General features: G+C 39.7%; 1 protein-coding gene across 4 annotated transcripts in view; it reads left to right on the forward strand.

Annotated features, from left to right (window-relative positions):
- Positions 1–22,316, forward strand: part of CDKAL1 (CDK5 regulatory subunit associated protein 1 like 1) — a 396,407-nt gene that overhangs the window by 49,399 nt on the left and 324,692 nt on the right. For all 4 annotated transcript variants that reach the window (XM_040062031.2, XM_040062006.1, XM_040062012.1 and 1 more), the window contains one exon: positions 19,860–19,944. In XM_040062031.2, coding sequence (XP_039917965.1) covers positions 19,860–19,944 — 85 coding nt within the window. The remainder of the gene's footprint in view (positions 1–19,859; positions 19,945–22,316) is intronic.

Raw genomic sequence — 22,316 nt, forward strand, 5'->3', positions numbered from 1 at the left:
AATGAAGTAAAATAACTTCTATGAATAGTGACTTTTTAGAGGAATAATGCTCACTTTTTCAGAGGTGGTGGTGTTAAATATACACCTGCTTGAAACAGGTGTAGTAAGTTTTCCTCTTTGAGGCAGTCATCCTAATAGTGTATATCAAATTTGCTTCTGTAGTACAACAGAGACCTCTTAAATGCTTATGTTGAAACTGAAATCTTCCTGTGAAATCAAGGGTGGAATATATAGAATATCTGCATTTGACAGAGATTTTATGAGTTTGTTTTCTAGCAAATTCTCAGTTCTTCATACTTCTCAGAATACTCCTGTGAGCCAGTGGAACGGGAATGTTTTGTGTGGCTTTTACATTGGCTTTTACTTGCTTTCATAAATGGTTTTAAGCAATTAAATTCTACCACTTAATTATTTATTTCACTAATCATCTGTTTCAAATGGATGGGTCAGTAAACATACCTGTTTATATATGCTACTGGCACTTTTTCCAGTCGTTAATTTTGTATGGGTTTTGTTGTGGAGATGTTGAAAAAATGTACCCTTCAGTGATTTTACTGTGTGCTTCCTAAACATGGTCTTAACCTGAGTCTATTTCCTTCCTAGTCTCAGCAGCCCTGTGAAAATTCAGAAGCTGCTGGTGTCACTTTTCATGTATTTGTGATGCACAGTTATTGCCCCTACTTAATTTAAATCTTCAACCTGAGCTTAATGATGACTGATCTGTACCTTTTTAGTGTGTGCCTTAACATTTTGAATAGTTTAAGCCTTGCAAGAATTTATGGAAATTACACCCTGCTTGAAACAATAGAGATCTTCATTAAATGTCCTCGGTTAGGACTTCAACAAATGCTGAAACAAATCAGGAAGTGTAAGAAAAGTGAGGTAGCTGTTTATTTTATGACACTTAAGTAAGGCTTTACCTTTAATATTAATTTTTATTCTTAAGGGAAAAAAGTTAACTATATATTGATACTGTAAAAAGATAGTGGGGAACAGAAAGATAAGTCACTCGAAGTTTTGAAAAGGGGCTAATCTATTTGTCATGAGTGGTGAATGAATATTGCTTTTGAAATTAAATGTAATTCTGGATCTCAAGTAACCTCAGCAAAAAATGAGGAACTTACAAGAGCCCTAATGGTGTTAGAAGCTGCAAACATTTGATTTTATTTTTTTTTTTTACAGTGTTCAAAAAATACTTTCTTCAATCCATCTGCTGTAGATCGATCTTGTTTCTACTAAAAAACACTGCCTAAGTTGTGAATAATTAATGTCCTTTTGTGCAGGACATTTTTGAAGAAATTACACCTGTTATCTTGATAGTTTGCTTTGATCTGAGGATTTAATTGTGCTTTGTGTGTAAGAGTTCACATTTGTTGGGGATTTTGAACTATGTGTACAGTTTAAAATCAAATACAGCGATTGTAATAATTATTTTGATGTCCCCATACCAATTGTGAACTTAAGTATTACACAGAATGTGACAAAAATACATTACTTAGCATCAGGAGTACCTGTCTGTGCAGGGCTTCTGGATTTGAGTGGATCTGGTGGTTTTACCTGCTGCTTGGGGGTACAGGCAGGGCAGGGTGCAGCGGGCTGGAGAGTCCAGAAGAACTGAAGTCACCCTCTTTGGGGCAGTCTGAGAGCTACAAAGGTTTGAGGCTTATTTCAGGGCTCTTGTGGAGCTTGGACAAAAGTTGTCAAAGTCTGCTGATGTTTTTGGAGCTGAAAGGTGGTTTTTGTACTGCGAGATGATGGGAGTCCTGGCATGGATGGGTTGTTGGGGGTGTGGACACTGAAAACAGCTGGGTTGCGGGTGAGGGGCCTGATAAAGGAGCTTTGGGGTGTGGCAAGTGCAAGAAGCTCTGCAATAAAGTGGATGCTTTGTCGGTTTTACAACTAGAAAGTATTGGCAAAATACATCTGTTCAAAGCCACTTCCAACATTGTGTATTAAGTGCCAGATGATTAATGGAAAATACACTCTGTGTGCTTGCAGGACCCAGTGATGATTAATAGCTGCTAAAAGCTTGTAACAAATAAAGCCTGTAAACAAATAAAGGATGAGGAGAAGGCTGAGGTACTTAATGCATTCTTTTCTTAGTCTTTGACAGTCAGGCCAGTTGATCATAGTGTACCCACCTCCTGAGAGGGAAAATAGGGACAGAGAGCAGAATGAAGCCCCCATAATCCAAGGGGAAATGGTCAGTGACCTGCTATGCCGTGTAGATATAAGTCTGTTGGGTTGGGTGGGATCCATCTGAGGGTATCAAAGGAGCTGTGAGAGGTACGCACCTCTGACCTAGTGACCCCCTTAGAGGGTGAGGGAAAAGCTGTGGATGTTATATTTCTGGACTGCAGTAAAGCCTTGGATACTGTCTGCCATATCATGCTCCTGGAGAAGCTGGCTGCTCATGCTTTAGATGAATGCGCTGTTTGCTGGATTAAAAGCTCTCTGCCCAGAGTGTGGTAGTGAAGGGATCCTGCTGTGGTCACAAGTGCTGTTCCCCAGGGCTAAGTGTTGGGGCCAATCCTGTTAAGTACCTTTATCAGTGATTTAAACAAGTGGATCAAGTTCATCCTCAGTCAGCTTGAGGATCAAGCTGTGCAGAGGTGTCAACCTGCTGGAGGGTAGGAAGGCTCTGGTGAGGCATCTGGACAGGCTGGATCGATGGGCTGAGGCAAGTTGTATGAAGTTCAACAAGCAAAGCGTCAGGTCCCGTACTTCAGTCAAAACAACCCTAGGTAGTGCTACAGGCTGGGGACAGAGTGCCTGGAAAGCTGCACAGCAGAAAAGGACCTGGGGTGCTGGTCAGCAGTGGCTGAACATGAGCCAGTGTGTGCCCTGGTGGCCAAAAAGCCATCGGGTATCCTGGCCTGGATCAGCAGTAGTATTGCCAGCAGGGCAGTGATTGTCCCCATGTACTCGGCACTGGGAAGGCTGTGCCTCAAGTCGTGTGTCCAGTTTTGTGTTCCTCACCACAAGAAAGACATTGAGGTGCTGTAAGGTGTCCAGAGAAGGGGAATGAAGCTGGGGAAGGGTCTGGAGCATAAGTCTGATGGAGTGGCTGAATGAGCTGGGGGTGTTTAGCCTGGAGAAAAGGAGGATCAGAAGGGACCTTTGCAATCTCTACAGCTGCCTGAAAAGAGAGTGTAGGGAGCTGGGGGGTCAGTCTCTTCTCCCATGCAAGCAGCAACAGGACTAGACAAAATGGTCTCAAGTTGCACCAGGGGAGGGTTGGGTTAGGTTAGATAGGTAGGAAAAAATTCTTCACAGAAAGGGCTGTAAAGCACAGGACCAGGCTGCCCAGGGAAGTGATTGAGAAGTGATGGAGGCACTTGAAAGGCTGGTAGGTGTGGCATTAAGGGACATGGTTTAGTGATGGACTCGGCAGTACTAAGACCTCTAAGATCTTAGAGGTCTTTTCCAATCTGAATAATCTTATGAAAGGGCTGTGGCATTTGTTTTCCAAATATATTAATGTAAGTTTGATATTTTCCTTTTTTTTTTTTTTTTTTCTTTTTCTTTCTCTTTTTTTAAAATCCAGACTTGGTGGAAACAACAAACAAACTTTACTATTTTTTTAATTTTTTTTTTTTAAATTTTTTTATTTTGTGATAAAATGTCTGTCATTTTTAACAAGCAAATTGGCAGATTGTATCCAGGATGTAACAAATACTTTGCTTTCAAACGTGAAAAAATACAGTTGGAAATTGTCCTGGAGTGGTAGCGTTTTTAGTGTTTTTATTTCCTGATTTTTTCTATCAGTCTGTATACTGCCTTTGTTCCCTCTCCACTACAGTTGCCTCTTCACCACGACCATTACACGTAAAAACCCTCTCTCCCCCTCATAGCATCATTTTTAACTGTGCAGGTCAGTGCTAATGCTGTTTGGTTTGTGAAATAAATTATTAAAAATGACTGTTAACATCTCTTGATGGAAGATTGTGCTTGACACTTTCAAGCTACCATTAGACCACTTCTTTTTATGTGAGTATTAGCCAATTGTCCATACACTGCATGTAGCTCACAGCTGGCCCCTGTGATTCCTCATCCAGGAGAGGAGAAATGTTCTTTTAACATTTTCTCTGTATCTGTTGGAAAGCATCACAGTATTTCCTGGAGTCAGATGGAATGTGACAGTAACTGAGGAGGATTTTCACATGACAGTATTCTTATGAATCTGATTTAAATCAAACTAAAGGATGTTGTATTCTTATCTCTGGCATTTGGAAGACATTTAATTTTAATTTTTGTGTGCATCAAGCATATACCTTTTGTTCTCTACACTTAACCTTTAAAAGAATGTACTGCCTTTTTCTTTTCCACAGTTACAAGCAGTTGCTGTAAAGTACTTGTTACTTTATGGCAATTATTGATTTTTAGTAAGGGAGGGCCCTTGGAGCAGTAGGCAAGGTGCTGTGTACTGTCTTATGTACTAAACATTAAAGTAACTTAGCTCTATAGAGCTTAAGTATATGGAGCTTGAATTCAATCTAAATTGCAGCCTTGTTGGCTGAATACCTATTTTGACAGAACTTTAAAGGGTTTCTAGCAGTGAGCTGGTGAGACTGAGGAAGAAGACAACCTGAAAAATGTGAATTTAGCGTAGTTGTCTCAGGGTATCTTTATTTTCCTGGTTTTAGAACAATAGTAAATACTTTTATCAGAGTTCAGTTTTAGTTGGAAGACCTTAGAGCGGGATCTTTACTAAAGTGCAAAGGGTTAAGCACTTTGTGGCAGCTAAGTTCTGTACTTTATAAAGGTTGGATGTGTGGATGAACCCGAAATGGAGATGAAGTGATTTCAAAGACAGGAAGCCATCTGCTCTGCCTGTTCTTGTGGGAGACCTTGATGATTCCATGTTGTCTATTGCTGGGACTCTGCTGTGTGAGCCATGCTGTGTTCATAGGCTGGAATACCGGCTGTATTTCCACTTAGATCCTACCCAGCTGTGCTGATGACCCTAAAGCTGAGCTAATACTTGCGTTCCTCTGTTTTGCTGGATGAATCCTGACAGGGTGGCGCTCACAAATAACTTTTTTAAAACCTTCCTTACTTGAAGGGGTCTGTTAATGCACTTAGAGGTGGCACTGTTTTTCAGGGCTAGGGTTTCAAGGCCAGTTACAAACCAATACCATTGGCTATAGATCAGTAATTTTATGGACTGAAGGTAGGTAGTCTAGGCTTTCCATGTAGTCATAGGCCTCCTGGTACTTTCTGTTCTTCTGTTGCTGCTGTACCACTTCCCTTTCATCTAGCAACTTCTGAATAATTACTGTTGGACTTTTCTCTTCTAAAATGTTTAAAAGACTAAAGGTGAAGGACAAGAAACACCTAATGTCTTTTCCTGCTGGAAGTGAGCATAATCCTTTAGCCAAGAGAGTTTATGACCATAAGCATTCTTACTTCTGCAAAGTATATATTAAATAAAAAGTAGTTTCCTTTTGTTTTTTTGACTTTTCTTTTAAGCTTTGTCACTAGAGTTCACCAAAAGCTTTCAAAAAAATAATGTCAGTATCAAGCACATGGGCAGATAATGTGCCAGAGTGGGATGGGTTATGTGATTTGTAGGAACTTGTAACATTCATCTTTGAAGGCAAGGAAAAGGTGAAGTTCTAAGGTACAAATATGCAAAGAAAGACAGTGAGAATGGGAGACACCAGATTAAACTTCAGGCACTGACAAAGAAAAAATAGAAGTTTGCATAACGATCCCTCTCACATAAGAAAATATAAATTAAATTGTGGATAACTACAGGCCTTGAAGTCTTAAAGGTAAGGAAGTGAAGTATCTTCAATTTTTGGAAAGGAGAAGGGTCAAAATGGCTTCTTCAATACCTTGAGCTTTGAATGAAATGAAGGTTTTCTGTTGTTACTCTTTACCTTGCCTTCAAAGTAGGAAAGACAGAAGTAAATCCAGCTAAAGGAAGATACTCCCAGTGTGGAGCCTGGGGTAGGAAGAAGATAACCCCAAAAAATTTGGCTCCTTCTGTCACTGACCTGTGGAGCTCTTCCAGCGAATCTTCTGCCTTTTCCTTGAACTTTTCCTGTGCACTCTAAAAGTGCAGCTATCCCTGCTGTAGTACACCAACATAATTCCTTGTGACAGTCCTTGAAATCTTGAGATGTGGCTTCCAAATACGAAGAGAAAACAGATCTTCACCCAGCTTCTCTTGTTTGTCAAAATGTTCTTTTTATTTTTGGGAGCTGCTGTTACATCAAATAATATATGTCTCAAACTAATGCTTGAATTGGTTTGTGCTGGATGAAATTGAACTGCTCTGAGGCCATAAAGCTATGTTTCTCTATGCAGAGCTGGCATGTTTTAACTTCTGGCACTTGTAAGTGCTGCTGAAAATTTCAAAATTGGCTTGTCTTACTGCATGCAGCCTTATTAGTACTGCAAGAATATTTTCTGTTGCTTTTCTTGGTACAAATGATAGTAATCTAACAAAACTGTCTCTAACAAGGATATCAAACCTGCAGTCAAGATTGACAGGAGACGCAGTAGAGAAATAATGTGTGAGGCTATAATGGGTATCTCATTATTGGTGGAGACCTCTTCAACCTCTTTCAGACATGGCTCTGTAGCAGCTGCATGGGCTGGTGTGTCTGCTCTGCATGAGTCAGGGCATGGAGAAAGGGCAGGAGGGCCTGGGATACACCTTTGCACACCTGCCTATGCTGTCTTTGCTTTTTTTTCCCAGCGCATTTTTACTCCTCTGCCATGAATGGACTTCCTTGCTATTTTGGTTCAGTGGACATAGAAGTAGATCTGCTGTTTTATCCTAAATGTTTCCAGATGAAGCTTATTCCAAACTTGGTGGGGTTTTTTGAAGAAGCTTGCACTGCTGATTGCTGTGCTGCAGTTCCTGGTTGTGTGTGTAAAGAGTGAGCTTTAATTTCTGCTGTGCTTAGTCTGGAGCTTTTCCAAGCACTAAATTTTGCTGAGAGTCTGAACTGGGGATGATGGTTGGGAATTAGCCACAGCAGAGGCTTATCTGGCTGCTGGGTATGGTACCTTAAGCCCATATCTCCTGCTTTTCAGAAAACTGATAAAGTAGAAAATAGATGAGGTGTGAAGGTGGTTCTGAAAAAGTCAATGAGTAGCCGGAAGCTACAATTTAATAAGTGTTTAGACATACTTGGCTCAAAGAGCTTATAATTTTAACTCTTTTAAAAGTGGTAGATAAAACCTAAATCCATATTCCCTGTGGCATTAGGTATCACGGGAAATAAGTGGAAGCAAGGCATTTGAAATCAATAAATGGCTTCTAGGTACAACTTAATGCAGACAGAATTTAGAGAAAAAAGGCTGTGAAACAGATACAGGAATAAAAAAATTAAGGTTTATTTTGCCAAGTATAGCAAAGTTCTAATCCTGGCTGTTGTGAAAATGAATGGAGATTACAAAGTTGAGGAGATGTGGAAGTTCAGTGCCATGGGCTGACTTGTACAGAATTAGATATACTGAAAAAGTAAGAAATCTGTGGAGTAAAGCTGCTCTCTTTATGCCTTAAATGAATAATGTTAATTACCTAAGATCCATTTTGTATTACACTGGAAGTGAAGCAAAGATTTTTTTTTTCCCATTTCCTTGGGAATTGTATTGTGTTTGAGAATCTTCTACTTCACTGCTTTGAGTTTCCTGTTGTTGGATTTACTTGTGGCTTATAGGGAGGCTCCTTTGGGTAGGAAATTCGAGTAATGGAAGTGCATTTTATAACAGCCCTTGGTTTCTCTTTTCTGTCCCTAGCCCAACAGGTTGTACTTCGGTGTATTATGGGACTGAATAATCTTCAATTTACATTTTCTTTGGTCTGTCCTCTATGATGAGGAAGAGCCATTGTCATGGTATGGCAAAGTTTAGTTTTTAGTTAGGGAGGAATGTCGAGTGTTTTTTTTCCCTGTCAGGACCTGAGATTTGCTTTAGAAAGTGCAGGGACCTATCAGAAGGCTAGCTTGGGATATTGGCATCTGTTTTGACCACCGAGAATGTCAAATGAGACTTTGGGAAGTACTCATATAAACCCTGATTCCCTGCAGGTCGCTCTCTTGCTTTTGGGTCAGTCACCAGGTAACATGGTGGGTGGCAGAGGAGAGCCCGGCTCAGGCCCCGTTGTTCTTGGGCGGCCGAGCCAGGCCCGACCGGGCCTCCGGGAGCTGCTGCCCACAAGGGGAGCGGTCCGAGCCGGCTGAGCCCCCTTTCCCCCGGCTGAGCCCCCCTTTCCCCCGGCTGAGCCCCCTTTCCCCTGGCTCAGCCCCTTTCCCCCGGCTGAGCCCCTTTCCCCCTGGCTCAGCCCCCTTTCCCCCGGCTGAGCCCCCTTTCCCCCGGCTGAGGCCCCTTTCCCCCGGCTGAGGCCCCTTTCCCCCGGCTGAGGCCCCTTTCCCCCGGCTGAGGCCCCTTTCCCCCGGCTGAGCCCCCTTTCCCCCCGGCTGAGCCCCCTTTCCCCCGGCTGAGCCCCCTTTCCCCCGGCTGAGCCCCCTTTCCCCCGGCTCAGCCCCTTTCCCCCGGCTCAGCCCCCTTTCCCCCGGCTCAGCCCCTTTCCCCCGGCTGAGCCCCCTTTCCCCCGGCTCAGCCCCCTTTCCCCCGGCTCAGCCCCTTTCCCCCGGCTCAGCCCCCTTTCCCCCGGCTCAGCCCCCTTTCCCCTGGCTGATCCCCTTTCCCCCAGCTCAGCCCCTTTCCCCCGGCTCAGCCCCCTTTCCCCCGGCTCAGCCCCCTTTCCCCCGGCTCAGCCCCCTTTCCCCCGGCTGAGCCCCCTTTCCCCCGGCTGAGCCCCCTTTCCCCCGGCTCAGCCCCTTTCCCCCGGCTGCCAGCGGGACAGAGGGGTGCCTGCTGCTCGGCAGTGCTGGCCACGTGCCTGGGGCCACGGCAAAGGGAACCAAGCCATGGCCTGGCTTAATAGCCACTGGCAGCAGAGAAAGAAAGCCTGCAGCTCTGTAACAACTCTGAGTTGAGCCACCCTAAATGAGACCAAGGGGTGGAAAGGAGGACATCTACCAGCCTCCCTCATCAGCACAGCTTTGCATCTCTGCAGCCTGGGGCAGAGAGCACATGGCCACTGCAGGCCTGGGCAGATTTAACCCTTTCCTGGCAACATGAAGCTTCCAAGGCCTAACCCTTCCCTGAGAGAGAGAGAAGAAAGAGACAGAGTGGACACAGGAAAGACATTGCATGAAGTCAGTAGATCAGAAGTGAAAGAACTGATAATGTTATTGAACAGAGGGATCGAGGAAGTGGACATTTTTAACTGGACTTCTCTGGAGTGAACTATGGAGTAATGGACTGTTCTTTGTAACATCTTAATGTTGTTTGAGGGAATGCTGGTTCTAATCAAAATTGGGGACTGATATAATTGAGATTTAAGTGAGAATCTTAAAGCCCACTTGCTCCTGGGTTAAAAGGACATCTCAGTCTTTGAGACAAAGGTGATTTTAGAGGGAAAGTGATTTGAAACCCTCGGCTCCTGGGATAAAATGAGGTCTTTATTTCTTTTGGGATAGAGAAAATTTTAGAGCTAAAGGAAGAGAATCCTTGTTTTGTACTAGAAGAAGCATTCTTAAACAGTACCCTAAATACACTGAGGCCCAAGAATAGCCAGGGGAAAGGCTGCTAATGGGTGGAACAGCACAATCTGCAGAAATTCTGGGTCGTTGCAGATTTGAGACATTGGGAGCCACTAGACTGTTGTAGTCTTGTGGCGAATGTCTCCATGGTACTCTAGAGAGACTCCTCTCCCAAAGTGATGGAGGATTATGTTTAAATGGTGAAACTGACTGAAAATCACAGGTCTCTCTATGTTGTTTTGTAAGAAAGTTAACACTTTGAAGGAGGAGGAAAGAGTGTTCTGGAGTTTCATTCTGTTTTGGTTTAGGTTTTTTTTCCCAACTTTCTTTTTTTCCCATTCTCTTAGTGTGTGTTAATAAAACCATTTGTTTTTAAGCTTGAGCCTGCTTTGCTTTTTCTCCTAATCTTTCTCCCACAAAAAGAGAATAAACCCTAATACCACTATACTAAATTTGGCAACCAAAATGTAGCGAACATGAAACCACTACATTAATTGGTGTTTCTACCCAGTTAATATTGAATTAAAATCATTACAGTCATTAATGTTTCATTAATTCTGTAGATAGAAGTGTTTATATAAGTGAGATTTGTCAGAGTGTTCCACCTCAAGGAGATTAAAATTATATTCCTGTGGCAGGTTCCAGTCAGTCCTTCATGATTCTGAACTACTTATTGCTGTTTACAGCAAATACATATGGAATCATATGATGCATATTGGAAAACATAGACTTTTCATTTTTCATTTACCCATGTCTTTGCTATCATCATATGAAATACCTGCTTATGCTTGACTGCAGTGGGTTTTTTTGTACCTTAAACATCACAATATGTGATATTTTCAAATCAGTAGTTTAGATGACATTTCTGACTTGCATTTTGTACCTTGCCAGTCTCAATATCAGCAGTTTCATTTAAATTTCAGCCATTTTTTAGAAACTCCGATCTGCAAAAGAACTGAATCCTCTTTAATAATTTTTACCAGGTAAGTCTAATTCTGAGACTACCGATAAAGCAAGTGGAGATTTCTGAAGTGTATCAGAAATGAGAATGCAGTTGTTTTTCAGTGAGCCCTGTGAAACCTGGAGATTCTTTTGGAGCTCACCCATCAGCTGCCATCCTTCTAAAGCCATAGTTAGACTTCAATAGATGCTCTGAAATAGTTGGTAACATTTGCAAGAGCTATGCTTGAGCACACATGGGGAGTTAGAGCTATTGTAATCTGTTTGGGTTCGTTTTTTTTGAGGGGGAGAGAGGGATTTTTAATTTTTTTTTTTTAACCTTATCCCATAGAAAGGGGTCAATTTGATTTGCTGTTCACTGTTTTCTGTTGATTTGCTGTGCAACCCAAATAGTGAAAGGTTAGGTTTTGTGATTGCCTTTAAACTTGTCAAAGATTTCTTGGATATCACCTATCTAAAGGATGTAGACTAAAATAGTTTGTGCATATAAATCTAGGCTTTGTTTTCAGAGACGGGCCTGAAGGCAGGGACAACTTGGCTAGGATCTTGGCTTGTTTGCATAGACATCCTGTGTGGCTCAGTCAAGTCAGGGAAACTCTGAAATGACTTGTCTGCATTTACAAGATGAAAATGAACTGGTGTAGGGAAGGGTGCATATTTAATATGTGGCTGTTGAAGGTAAATCAGTTAGTATTTGCAGCATGCTTTGAAACTTCAGTTGCACAGTGTTGTGCAAGATGTTTTGTTCGTGGTTGGCTTTGGATTTTGAGTGACTAAGACAGGAGCAATCAGTCTGTATTTGCTCATTTGAATAACTCGTGTTTTGCGTATGAAGCTGTATGTAGGGACAGAAAAGCACCGAGTCGTACTGTGTGTGCTATTTCTAGAATATCAAGCAGGCTTAAGACTCAGAGGTGGAGGAGTTTCTGGGATTTTTCCAAATTCTGTCAACAAAACAAATTCTACCCCTATTAATCATCAGAACGAGTTGGACTTATTTGTGTATTGTTGTAGCATAGCCTGGCTGAAACAGGCTACTTGACCTTGTTCCTAATGTAATGGGACTTTTCCCAAGAGACTGATAAATCACTCATCACTACTTTGCATATTGAAATTATTTACACTGATCATTAAATCTTCAGTGAAGTGAAAGGAGCAGTTGACTCTTGGAATGCCTCAAGATTTTGCCTGTGCTCAAGAGCAGGGTGAAATGCCCACCTTAGAGCACCGTGCTATGACACCTGCATCTGCTGCTGCCCAGACAAATTTGGGTACCTTAACATGAGGTGTTACTGTCATGAGCAGCCATTGGCAGTGCTTAGGCTTTCTGCCAACACACCTCTTAGCTAGCAGTGAGGTGTGTTATCCTCTCTTGTTTTAAGGTCTTGTTTTGTTCAAGAAATAATTGCATGACCCTCTTTTTTCAAAGTAGTGAAGTCTTTATTTTGAAGGAATGAGATAAAAATTCAGCTTAAATTTTCCACCTTTGGAATGTAATACCATGTGCAGAGTGAACTTTGACTATTTTACATCAAAAAAGAGCCATGAGAAAAGAGAAACCCATTAAGGTCCTGTCATGTTGGAATAAGCTTCTTTAGAACATGGCCATGGTTGTATACTTGTAAGAGGGGTACCTTTCCTTTAAAATGTCTGTCTGGGAGCTGTTTGACAAGACAACTGGAACATTTATCAGGAATGTAGACTAAAATGCAGGAGATTATGGCACGGAAGACTGTACCCAGAGTTGAACTGAAGTGTGTATTTTTTCCCTGATCAACAAAGACAGCAAGCAGGTGAGATGTAGAAATGATCAGTCCCTTACTTGATTGGAACAAGTAAGAGTCATTCAGTGGCTATGGGCTTGGGAAAGTTCTCATTCATATGGGGGAATTATTGAAATATCTTACAGGTACTGCAGTTTTAGAGTGTTAAAGTTCAAAAGGAAACCTGCTGCTTTTCAAAAGAAACACTTCTAGGTTTAGCCTTTTTAAACATAAATAATTTTGCAACTTCAGGTTACCCTCAGGTGCCTTGATGCATGGAAAATCTAGTGAATTAGGCTAAAATGAACAAAATACCAAAGTAATTTGTCAATTCATGTTGTCTGTACTGGGTGCAGAGGCAGAAAAACCAGCTGGACCTTGCAGAAGGAATGAAAATACAAGTTGCAACCTAATTGGATTTTTTACATTGTTAAAAGATAAGTTAAATTATGTTTAAAGTATGTACTTTAAAGTACGTTTCACTCTCCTGTTCTTTACTTTGTGGAGCTTAGGTGTTGCTAAGGGGGTGGATGGGCTGAAGCCTCCCTACCCAGCTCTGTGTCTGGGTGCTGCAGTGCAGGCCCTGGGCTGCAGCAAGCAGTGTAGCTGGGGTATCCTGCTCTTCTGACACAAGTGAGTAGAAAGTGGGAGAAAAAGGTGGCTTACTCTAAGGATCATCTCAGACCCAGACTGTAACCTGTGTGGTGTCTAGAGCAGAGATGAAAAGTACTTAGAGAATGGATTACTCACTTCAAAATCCCAATATAAATAAGACTAAGTTCTACTGATGACTGCAGAGTAGAAGTGGTAAGTAAAGTTTATCATTGTCAATATTTTGAAGCTAAATTTATTCTGTGTTGTCTGGTGTTCAGTACCCCAATGCCAGGCCTGAAGTACTCTGTTGATGGGCATGCTCTGAAATACAGATTGTTTTGTCTGCACTATTAATAAATGCATTCATGTTAGTTCAGGTGTTTGCCTATTGTAATTTTTCAAGTTCCAGTTTCATGTTCTCAGTGATCTCAAGGTCAGTGTTCTGATGGCCTTGGTAAATTTCAGCAAACTAAATATATTTTGAAGGAGTTTGTTGTTGGGGAGGAGTGGTAAGGCAAAGTTCCAGATTACAAACAGATTGAATGGGCATCAGCTGATAGCTTATTAGTTTGTCCCAGTAACTGCACGATACCCTCTAAACAGCTGAAAAGAGGTGTATATGCTTCTTTTTTTTGGCAATGGGTTTTCCAAGGAGACTGGAAATAAACCAATATTCTTTTAGAAAACTTTTAGTTCTGAAAGTAGGCATGAGTACATAAAATTGAATTATTTGCCTTTTATACTGAAATGAGGAGAAGCAATGATTTAACATGTCATAATTTTGCATCCAGTAGTGCATTACTGGGTTTTAACTGGATAGATCTTGTGTTTTTAAGCATGCTCAGTTCCTATTTATTTGATGTGTTCAGTGGAAAAGTCCCTGTGCACCTTTGTTTTGGTCCTGGACAGTGAGAAATATCCTTTGATAGCAGACACAGCTTCCTGATGTGGAAGGCTTTATAAAACCAGTTTATAGTCCAGCAGTAGCTGCTGTTGAGATGTCTGCATGCTCAAGAAAATATGCCAAAAATACTCAATTTCTTAAAAAACAGAAAACCTAAGAAAGCTTACTTGCACTGTTAGCTCAATAATGAAAATGTTAATGGAGAATAAAAATAGCAAATTTGCATATTTGTAGTTTAAATCATGGCAAGAGGCATGATGGGAGATTTTTTTTTTCATTAATGTCTGCATTACCTGATTTGATAAGCAGCCTGGCTTTCCTTTTGCAACTTTAGATAACATATATGCAGGGTGAACAAAATAGTTGTGTTTTCACTAGTTGTGAATGAAGTATTTGGTTATGTCCAGAATATCTCAGAAATTTAATGAGAAAAGAGAAGGCATGTTGCAATCAAGCTGATCCTTTTATATTTTACATCCTGATACTGTTGATAAGACATGAGTGGGATTGTTTTGAAAGACATTTGCAATCTGCAAAGTTGGTATTTTCAGCATGCCTTTGAGTGTTTCGTATCATTGGCAAATGCATGGTACATTTTCAGAGGTGGGAACTGATAATGTGTCCCTGAGATTTCAAACAAGTACCATCTGGAAACTGATGATAACTTGTGATTTTGATTTGTAGTTGCTGTCAGGGGAGCAGACACAAGGAAAAGAGCTTGTTAGCTTAGGATCTTTTCTGTAGGACAGGTTACATAAAAGTTGATACTTACACTATATCTGATACAATATTGAGATCTAGCAAATGGTAGCTCTGTATTTTGTGTGCCAAGGAAATAAATAAACCCCAAACTTTTTCTTGTCATTCTCAACCTTGTTGAGCTTTTTTCTTCTGCCAAGCAAGGCCTATTGTATGTAAACAAATAACCAAACTCCATGTCCCCAGAGGAAGATGTACCTTTCTCCTGCACTGATGATTCACAGCATTTCTGAAGTAGTATGTATGAGGAGATTCTTTCCCAATACTTGTTGAGGTCTCTGAATGCGCAGTGGTCCAAGAAATCATTAGATTAACTGGCACCTAATTCCAGTAACCTGATTTGAGTTAGTAACACAGTGGGTTTCTGTGACACGGGGATGTTGAAAGAAAAGAATTGGTTTGGCAACCTTGTTCCAGTCAAGATCCTCCATGACTTCTGTCACTGACTGTGAGGTGTCCTCATGCTTTGATATTTGTGTCTTTTGGGGGCAGATAATTCCCATGGAATACAGTTGTGGGCACACATTCCAAATACTTTGGATGTTACTGGATCTGGCTCTAGAGCATGAAATGGCAACCAGGGTATCAAGGGAGGGAGCAGGGTTGTTTTGGAAGAATGCACAGGACAAAGTGTTTAATGGGGAGGTCCATAAATGGGAACAGAGGCTAGAATACAGCACCTGGAAACAGAGAAACTGGAGGTGTATTTGTTGTGTAAGAGAGTTAGAAGTAAGAAAATCAGAAAAAGTGAGAAGGAAGACTCGCAGAGTGATTAGGAACGGGATAAGGACAGCTGGAGGGAAAGGCCTTGGAAAAGCTTTCAGTGATTACAGAAAAGCTCTGCTTTCAGACTGAATTTCTCAGATTGATGTACAGTATTTAAAAGTATGTCATACTAGTTATGAGTCATGTTTTTTGAGCAAAATGTGCTGAGCAAATCTGGTAGTGGTTTCAGTGCAGAGATAGGAGTAATGTGCTGAAGAAAATAAAGAAAGGCTGTTCTTTTAGGGCTTCAGTAACTGTGTTTCTTCTAATGTTTTTTGCTTTGTGAGTGTTTTGATATTTAAGGAGATGTAGTTTGGGGGGAGGTTGGAAGAAAACAAAGTTTTGGAAAAAGAATTGAAAGAAAAAAGACTAAAAGCTAAGAGACCAGGCAAACCCCCAAGTCAGTTGTTTATTTTCAGCTGATAGTATTACTACAGTCTTCTTAAGAAATTCTGCTGATTTATGATTTCTGTAATGATAACAAACCTGACACTGCTAGTTAGAAAAGAATTGTAAATATTATTATCCTCTGTAGGTATACTGATGTTTCAGACTCTTGCCATTTTATCATCTTAGTATTGCATAATGCAGCCAATTCATGTTTTCCAGAGTTTCCCAATTAACTTAAGTGTTCAGAAGTTTCCATGACCTTTAGGTTCCTTTGTACTCTATGTTGTTTTTCAGAGAGTATGACAGACTTTGTGGTTTACTTCCAGTGTAGCCTTTTTTTAATGGAAAAGATGTCACAATGCAAAAAGACCATGGTTTTGAGTTGTGTTTTTGAGCACTTAATACAAGGCTGATTTGACATATCCTTTCTTTTTTCCTAAAAATGTCTTAACACAGAGGAAATTTAACACAGAGTTTAAATAGCTCATAAAAAAGTCAGCAGCAAAATAGCACAATTTTAAAAGTATCATTAGGTTGAATATATGGCAAAAATAAGTTGAAGAAGATTCCCTTAGAGAAGATTGTTGCAGGGTGTATGCACCTATATGATATTCACTACCCTAATTGATGTTCACTGTACTTACGGTTCTTGCTTCAGTTTTGCCCGTCAGTCTCTATGACTTGCTGGAAAACCTTCTGTGGAGTTTAGATTGTCCTATTCACTCACATCTGTGTGAGCTCCCAAACACAGGCAAACAACATCTCTGTTTTTCCCTGAGAAGTTTGAGGTTTCTCAAAAACCCTATGGAACTGTACAAGGTGGCAGATGGAGACCTTCCAAGGAAGGGTGCAGCGCCACAGTCATGTGGTGCTTCCCACCTAGGCCTGAATGCTTCATCTGTCTGCCTGGAGTATAAACAGGGAATCCTCAGGGCTGAATGCCCCTGGCCTTCAGGGCATTGATTTGGAAGCCTGAGCTTATTTGTCAGAGCTATTTGGCTCTTTATTTGCAGACAGCACTGAACAGTATCACCTGCTCATGACAGAACACTTACAGATGTGTCTGTATACACACACACACACACATATATCCCTATATATATAGGTAGCCAGTTTCTTTAGTCTCTGTGCCCCGAATAATGAATTGTTACCACGGTGTTGCTTAATATTTAGCAATTATGAAGCCAGAAGATGTTTATACATGCCAAGACCAGTCTGCTGTTTTGGTCCATGTTTGTTTCCACACATCCATCAAGGCCTTGCAAAGCAAAATGTGACCGCTGACAAGTTATTCCCACAATGTTGCAAATATTCAGATCTTCCTGCAACCTGATACAAAAAGGCTCTATTGGCAATTTTTTTCTTTTTAAATTAAATTTTCTTGAGAAAATGCAGTAGACTGTGGTGAGTTTACACCAGTGCATGCAATTATTTTAAGTATCAATAGGGCAGTAAAGTACTAAGAAAATTCAGCTATTATTTTGAAGAGTTGCGATATGGACTCTTACTTAATGAATGAATATAACTCCTAAGTTTGTGCCTATCTGTTTATATAAATGCATAATCAAAACTTGTATGTACCTATTTTCATATGAGAATCATGAGAATTAATTAGGAAAAAAAAAAAAGGCAGAAATAGAACAACTAAATGTGATAAAATAATACTATTGCTGTAAAAGGAGGACAAACCTCAGCTACTTTTATTTTCCTTAAATGATTTTTAGATGTGTACATGAATGAGAGTCCTTTTCCCAAAACTGCTCAGGAGATTTTATTCTGTAAAAGTCTTTGATTTTCATCTTCTGTTCTGCAGAGGCTGAAACCTGTTAAGGAATGAATTTACATGTATTTGGGAGACTTTTTTATATGTTTAAAATATATAAAGTGTTGCAGTTGTCCCTCAGTCAAGGAGTCAATATACTAATAGCCTGGAAACCAAACTTCTGTATGAAATTAGTTCTGTTGGCTTAGTATGTAAGGGTTTTCTAAACTTAAATATGTTACTTTTTCCAAGGCTGTTTTGAAGAGAGGGTTTTGATTTTGGCTTTAGAGGAGAAGCATTGCTTCAGGTGTTGTCTCTTCCTGCACACCTGGAAACCACAGTGCAAGGAGGAACTGAAGGCAAGCCCAGAACTGGTTTTCTCTGGCTCAAGGCATCTCTCCTCTGAATAGACATCTCTTGAAGGCGTTGTGCTTTGCAGTGGTGAATGAGTGCTACTGTAGCTTTTGTCTGTTAAATGTAATATCTCACTTGAATATTGGCCTCTTGCTATTTTGTGTGTGTGTGTGTCCAGACCTCATTCTCAGCTGGATGTGTGGCTGAATTTATAAACATTTTATGCTGCTGAAAAGAATAAGAAATACAAGGTTTTGTCAGTGTGACTGGAAAACTACTTTTAAAATGTGTTTGTTTTCATACTTGGTACATCTGACTAGGCCAAGAGGTCGCTTTTTCTGATATTGAAACTCTGTTTCTTTGCTTTTCTGTACATAATTCCTAATAATTTTTTTTTACCTTTGATTATCTTTCTAATAGTAAATGAGTCTGTTCATTAGTCTAAAAACATAGTTTTCATGCAACCTGGGTTGGAGGAGGGGTTCTTTGTCTTGCTCCATTTTTATTTTGACTTCTCTGTTGGATAAAAAACTGAGTACTCTTTCCTAACCTGACAGGGACAGATATTTGTTTTGCTTAAAGTAGCTAAAGATCTGAATGTTGTTTTGATGACTGCTCTGTGGCCTTTCTCTGTTGTGAAAGGAAGTTGTGTTTTAGCCAAATTAATAGTGTAGTCTTGGTCAACAATGATTAGAACCCCCCTGAATGTTTTCTCTTCTTTAGCATTATTTGTATGTTATGTATTATTTTCAATTTACCTGCTTCATAGGTTAAGTGACCAGTAGTTAATTGTAAATGATGATTTCTTTGAAGAAAATTTCAATGAGACAGAAAGCTTTTTCAATTTGAGCATTTCATCCTAAGTATGTGAGCATGGAGGAGAAGGATATTCATGCCTATATGGGTACATTCACAATAAGTACATATGTAAATATGCCTAAGTCTTGGCAGGCTTTCTCCTGCTTTACAAGGATGTCGGCTTGAGTACGGCATCCTAAAAATTACGTTTTACCTGTATTCATTGCTCATTGGCCTATGTTATTTAAAGATACATCAGTCAATACTGCAATGCTCAATGTACTGAATAGTAGTGAGTGACATGAATTTTCTTATCCAAACTGATACAAGCTATTCTAATGAATGCTAAAGCACTAAACTATTTGAGATAGATTATCTTTATTCTTTTGTTTGAAAAGAAAGCTCTAACTTCATAAGGATAATCACTATGGTAGTAATTCTGTACTATTGGCCATGTTTTACAGGATTAGAGTTTATATATGTGCTTCTGCAGATAATTCTGGGATTCAGTTCTGTTAATGAATTTAGATATCAATAGGCTCTGAACGTATAGAAAGATTTGGACCCTGAAAAAAATAGTATCCTTATCTGAATGGAGGCAGATATTGGTTGCATGAATATCTTTTGTCTGAAAATTGCTGAGCTATAATTACACCATAACCAAGATATAATCAAAACTAAAAATATGTGTGTTCCTTTCCAAATCAGCTACACTGACTTTTCTCTTTAGGAGAGGTTCCCATCTTATAAATTGTGATTTGTATTTTTGTAATATTAATTTTCAGTGGAACTGAAACAGGGATTTTGTTTCCTTAGTGAAACCTGCTTTTGTGTACCCCTTAATTTTGCTTTTGTCTAGGCAAGATCTTTCCTGGAGTATGCATTTCTGGGAGTTATGACCATTCTTTTTAGCTTTGTTTTCCATGATGTGCAACCTAATGGCACCTCAGCTGGTAAATGAGATAACGGTTCATTCCCTATTGGCAAAAAAAAAAAATTAAAACGAAATTACAATGGATATGCTCATTTGCCTCTTTTTTTTTTTTTTATTTTTTTTTCTAAAACACAAAACAAAGAACAACAACAAAAAACCCTTCCAAGAGTGTAATTGAGTATAAAATAATCTTGTAAATAGCCAACTTATTATTAATGGCTCAGTTTGGTATTTTTTTTTCTATATAAGTTAGGAGTTGACAGGTTAAATAATTCTTAACACAGGTTTGTTTCTTTCTGTTTTGTAGACAACTCTGCTGAAGCAGATTTATGGTTGCTGAATAGTTGTACAGTAAAAAATCCTGCTGAGGATCACTTCAGAAACTCAATCAAGTAAGTTGTTTCCTTACAAAGATACTTAACTATCAATGACTATTGCTTGTCTTAAAGCTTTGTGTTTTCAATCTAGAATTAATTTTGTGTTTTAGAGCAATAAATGTTCTGAGTTTGAGTGTTACAATGGTGAATTCTCTAGAGTGGAATTGTAAGGTAGAGTGGATTTTTTTTTTTAGGCAGCATAACTTGCAAGTGATTATCACTACATTTACTTAGGAGAACTGCTGACCCATTTAGATAGGGACTTTTATATCACTTTTGAAGACAATGTTGTAATATTCTTCTGAAGAGCTGACTGTGCTTTTGGTTGGTTTGTTTTTTTTTTTGTTTTTTTTTTAAATATGTGAATTGTTTGGTTGTTTTGTTTTTATCTGCTTAAATATGACCGAACAGGGACCTTCTTTTCAGTGGTGTGAGCAATGGCCATAAATTAAATTACAAGAAGTACCTTAACATGAGAAAGAACTTGTTTATGTTGAAGACGTCAGAGCACTGTAACAGGCTGCCCATGGGGTCGTGGAGTCTCCCTCTCTGGAGACTTTCCAAACCCAGCTGGACATGTCCCTGTGTCACCTGGTCTGGGTTACGCTGCCTTGGCAGGGGGGTTGGACAAGATGATGTCCAGAAGTCCCTTCCAACCATACCAGTTCTGTAATTATTTGAAAAAGCTATCAGGTATAAACTTAAAACCAGCTATTTCACTATACATTTTCTTGAAAGATTAGCTGATTAGCTTATAATAGAAGTCTTGTGAAGAATGTGTTTTATTACTCAGTACCATTCCATTCATGTCAAACAAAATCACATGGTAGTGGCTTTTGTCTCCAGTTTCTGCAGAAGTGTAGTTGTGATGAGAGTAACTAGAAAACCTGTACAATATAAAGAAATACTGTGGTGTGTGTCTTGTAGATTTTTTCTTTTGTAAATAAGTTTGGCAATTTGTGTGGTCATTTATTTAGTGTGGTGCACTGGGGATGGACTGGCTGTTGAAATCCATTTTGGTTTGAAAGACGTAGATCTTGGGGAGGGAGGGAGGAGACATCAGCTGGATATAAGCTACCTGCTTGAAATGCTGGGGTTACTAGCAGATTCTCAGGACTGTAACCTGGAACAGAAGCTACTTGCTTGCTGTAGGTGGCACAGCCGAAATTTCCTCCACCTCTGAGAGTACTTTGCTTCCTGGCTGCTGGTGTTGCACTTGGTGATCAGAATGGCTTACGCCCTTTTTTCTTCGTTGCCAAAAAAAAGAAAAAAAAAAGGCGAACTATTCCCAGAATACTTCCAGCAGTTAGTGTGTGTTGGCCAACAGAACTGATGACAAGATAGTTTCCAGTTCAGTTGTGGCCATCCTTCTATTTTACTAATCCTGTGCCAGAAATGATGTGGTATGGTGTGTCCCCTAGCCAGCAGAATAGAGCTGGTTAAGAAAGAGGGTCTAACTGAAAGCAAATGACCAAAAATATTTCTTTGAAGAACATGTTTCTGTTGCTGCTCTGTTCATGAACCTGATGTTACTTGTACCCTTTTTATTATTTTATTCTTTATTTATTCTTTTTTATCCTTGTATCTCTTCATGCTTGTTCTTTTCCTGTAGCATGCATCATTCATTCTCTAATCTCAGATCCTGGCAGTTCCCAGCCATGAGGAATGACAACTTCTGTATTTGTTTCTGAGTTTTCATAAGATACATTAAACACAGGGCAAACACATCTCTCTAAAGATCACAACTTCTCCCAAATAGTTCTTAATTTCTTACATCAAAACCCCAATGCATGAAGTTTGGGTGATATAAAATGAACTGCCATTATATCCTGTCACAGCAGCTTGTTGGTAACTATGGAGATCTTTGTTTTTTTCAATTGAGTAACAAAATAAACATGTACTATGTTTGTGTTGTCAAAGCAAACATGCTTGGAGTAGAAAAATTAATACTCAGTCCTGTAAAATTCTTCTTTTAAAAAAATAAAATCAGTCTGAAAGTGTTACATAGTATTATGCATGTTCTGTGAGAAAAGTATTTATTATTCTCTGCCCACTGCAACAATTCCTACATTGCTTGCATTATATGACTTTAAAATGCACGAATTCACATCAGTGGTAGTGTGTTCGCACTGACGGTTGAATAATGACTGTGAAAAGCCGATCCCTCACTAATACTATGAGCCAAAGGATGTGCCAGAACCCAACAAGTCCTGTAGGTTCAACCATTTTTTGGTCTGATTTTCTTCTAAAAAAGGAACAAAACCACTCTCAGACACTCTGAACTTTTGCAGTTGTGTATACAGCTGATATAAAATGACTGACAGTATAATCTTTATGCTAGTTTTTTTTTTTTTTTTTTTTTTTTTTTTTTTTTTTCCTACAGCTCT

This window comes from Hirundo rustica, chromosome 1 (assembly GCF_015227805.2).
Source record: "Hirundo rustica isolate bHirRus1 chromosome 1, bHirRus1.pri.v3, whole genome shotgun sequence".
Lineage (NCBI taxonomy): Eukaryota > Metazoa > Chordata > Aves > Passeriformes > Hirundinidae > Hirundo > Hirundo rustica.